The 3,186-nt window shown below is 58.5% G+C and overlaps 2 protein-coding genes across 2 annotated transcripts in view; both read left to right on the plus strand.

The window, feature by feature from the left end:
* The window catches only part of REN (renin), a 6,966-nt gene extending 5,542 nt beyond the window's left edge, over window positions 1–1,424 (plus strand). Inside the window, exons 5-7 of the mRNA XM_040262863.1 lie at window positions 3–110; window positions 394–492; window positions 1,086–1,424. Of these exons, the coding sequence (XP_040118797.1) occupies window positions 3–110; window positions 394–492; window positions 1,086–1,247 (369 nt within the window). The 3' untranslated portion in view covers window positions 1,248–1,424. The remainder of the gene's footprint in view (window positions 1–2; window positions 111–393; window positions 493–1,085) is intronic.
* Window positions 1,425–1,498: 74 nt separating this feature from the next.
* ETNK2 (ethanolamine kinase 2) overlaps window positions 1,499–3,186 on the plus strand; it is a 19,956-nt gene continuing 18,268 nt past the window's right edge. The window contains exon 1 of the mRNA XM_040262864.1: window positions 1,499–1,562. Within this exon, the coding sequence (XP_040118798.1) occupies window positions 1,499–1,562 (64 nt within the window). The remainder of the gene's footprint in view (window positions 1,563–3,186) is intronic.

Here is a 3,186-nt window from a genome sequence, read left to right on the forward strand (position 1 = left end):
AGGGCTGCATGGTCGTAGTGGATACTGGTGCATCTTACATCTCAGGCCCCACCAGCTCCCTGAGACTGCTCATGGAGGCCTTGGGGGCCAAGGAGCTGAGCACAGACGAAGTAAGGAGCTGGGGAGCGGGTACCAGGGAGGAGGGTGCACCGCCCGGCCCAGGCCCCCAGAGCACCCCAGGATGCTTTGTTTCCGAAGGGGACCGTTTGTGGCCTTCCTCTCCTGCCTCTCACACTCTTCCACATGTGGCCTGGGCCCTGGGAGGCGGGCTTGGGAAGCTGGGGGCTGTGCCCACCCATCTCTGGCAGAGGGGCCAGGTCACAAGCACAGGGCTGCGTCTCCTGGGGTACCTCCCACACTCAAAGGGGCTCCTGTGACCCTCCCCACTGCCAGTATGTCGTGAACTGTAACCAGATGCCCACACTCCCCGACGTCTCCTTCCACCTTGGAGGCAAAGCCTACACACTCACCAGTGCGGACTATGTCTTACAGGTGAGGCTGCGGTTTGCTCCCTGGTGGCAGGGAGGAAGAGGGGGCAGGGGCCCTCACAAACAGACATGTCATTATGCACAGATTACCTGCTAGACCAGTGGTTCTCAAACTTGGCTGCACATTAGGGTTACCTGCGAGCTTTTAAAAATCCCAGTAACAAGCCACATCCCATACCAACTGATACCTCTGGGGATAATTGGGCAACAATGTTTACAAAACTCCCCAGGTAATTGCAGCGTGCAGCCAAATTTGGAAATCACTGTGCTCATCTCCTGATCTCCATTCTGATCAAATGTCCCCAGTAATGCTATCTGCTTTTTATACTCGGTATGTTTAGAGGTGTTAATAGTTTGTCTAGGACCAGAAGCTCTGCTAGACTGTGAGCTCCTGAAGGCAGCGCTGTGCCCGATGCGTTGTTAGCAGCATCCGGCTTAGTACCTGCCTCTAGGAGGGGTGTGACCCATGATGGCTGAAAGGGCCAAGATGTGATGGAGGCCCAGTGCGGATGGGGCATGGGTGGGCAGATGCTGCTGAGGAGTCTGGCAAGGTGATTATGTGCCAGGCAGTGGAGGAACCTTTCTGCTTCCTGCCAGGACCCCTACAGTAATGATGATCTGTGCACACTGGCCCTCCATGGTATGGACATCCCACCACCCACTGGACCAGTCTGGGTCCTGGGTGCCACCTTCATCCGCAAGTTCTACACAGAGTTTGATCGGCGTAACAATCGCATCGGCTTTGCCCTGGCCCGCTGAGGCCCTCTGCTGCCCTGCCCTGGCCCAGAACTAGAGCACTCTCTGGGACCACCCCCAACCCCTGCCTGCGCCCTCACTCAGGGGGGTGGAAGTCCCCCCGGATGTGTGCCCTGCCCCCAGCACTGGCTCTTCCCTTCTTTGAAGACCACAAAATAAAGACTTCATGTTTCCAACCCCGCTGCATCTGGGTTCTCAAGGATTTGAAACAGGGAAATACAGTGTGTGATCTTGTGCAGACAGAACGTGACACAATGACAGACTCACAAGCACACAAGCACAGGTTCCTGCACGAAGGGCTGATGCCACCCGTGCAACGTCGGCAGGGCTCAGATGGAGTTGTTCACACTACCCTGGGCGGGAAGTTTGCAGAGAGCCAGCTCCTGGAGAACCAAAGCTAACGCCACGGCAGTGGACTGTAGACAGAAAGATGCTCCAAGCTCATGGAGGTCAGCCGCCAGCACAGGCTCTGTGCTTCCCCACGTAGCCATTTAACATGCCATCTAAGGCACTAACACCTAAAAACATAGACCCACAGAGGTCTGCCTGATACTCCCTTTGTACATGAGAAGAAACTGAGCCTCAGAGAGCGAAAGCTTTGGCCAGGGTTGGTCAGTGACCTGTGAAAAACCACAACTAGAAGGCTGCCTATCTGACTCAGACCTCAGGAGCTTCCCACCTTCCCACATACAGGCGAGCCTCCACAGGTTCAGAGCTTCAGCCACCGCAGTACGGGCCCAGTGCACAAGCACATAGACCTATGCGCTGTGCTCTTCCATATCACGAGACCTGGGCTCAGGCCGAGGTGTTCTCCCACTCTGACGCCTTGGACTGTCTGTGGGAGATGTGTAGCTTGGGGAATAAGAGACCGTATCCGCCCAAATGAAGCCACTGACACTGTCCCTCTCCATGACAGCTGCTCACCCCTCTTTTGACTGAAAGAAGTGAGGCACTGAGGGGCTCACCCAGGCCCCAGCAAACCTCATCTCTCGAGAATTACCACCTGTTGGGATTGTATGGCATCCCAGGACCTCTCCCTGGCAGCATTCTCACATCTGTGACATCCCTGTGCAGAGCCAGGAGCATGACTCTGAGTCTTCTTGCCTGCTTAGCTGTATTTCCTCGCTGCAGGAAGGCTTGGAGTTAGGGTTCTTTCCCAACATCCTGGGTTCCGCGACCTTAAAGGAGCGCCCCGCCCCCCAACATCTTCTATCCTATTCTATAAGACAGCCATATACAGCTGTTTACATTAAACATAAAATTGAATTAAATGTCACACTAGCCCCATTTCAGTCGCTGGGCAATTACACGTGGCTGGTGGCCACAGCCCTGGACAACACAGAAACAGAACACTCATCAGCCCAGAAGTTCTTTGGGGCAGAGCGGGATTCTGGGCAGCGATGAGGACAGGGGCCTTGCGGTTGGGAGGTTCCCGAAGAGGTGGAAGGGGCCACGTGGGGAAACAGGCACTTTCCTGGGTGGCGCCGCGAGCGCTCTCCCAAGTCGGCTGGTGACTGAGGTCCCCATGGGCACGGCCGCCAACAAAATGCATCTCCCCAGTCCCCTCGCCATCCCAAAAGGCCTACTCCCGCGGAGCCTCTTGCAGGAGTCCAGGGACTGGGGGCTCAGGTGGTGCCGCCCAAGCTAACCACCTGGGGGCGGCGGAACCTCCACACCTCCGGGCGGACTCGGGGCGCGGGGGGCGCTTTCCTCGGGCCCCTCCCCGGTTATCCGGGGGCGCAGCCTCCGGCGGGGCGGGAGGGAGGCGGCCCCTCGCGGCCTCGAAAGTCGGGGAGCGAACCGGGGCTGCCCCATCCGCGGCCCGGTCCCCGCCGCGCCCCGGCCAGGCTTCCCGGCTCCCGCGGGAAGCCCCGCGCGCTGGCCGCCGAGGCTGCAGGAGGCGGTGCCGCCCCGGCCGGCAGCCCGTGACGTCGTGGCCGCC

This window comes from Oryx dammah, unplaced genomic scaffold (assembly GCF_014754425.2).
Source record: "Oryx dammah isolate SB20612 unplaced genomic scaffold, SCBI_Odam_1.1 HiC_scaffold_21, whole genome shotgun sequence".
Lineage (NCBI taxonomy): Eukaryota > Metazoa > Chordata > Mammalia > Artiodactyla > Bovidae > Oryx > Oryx dammah.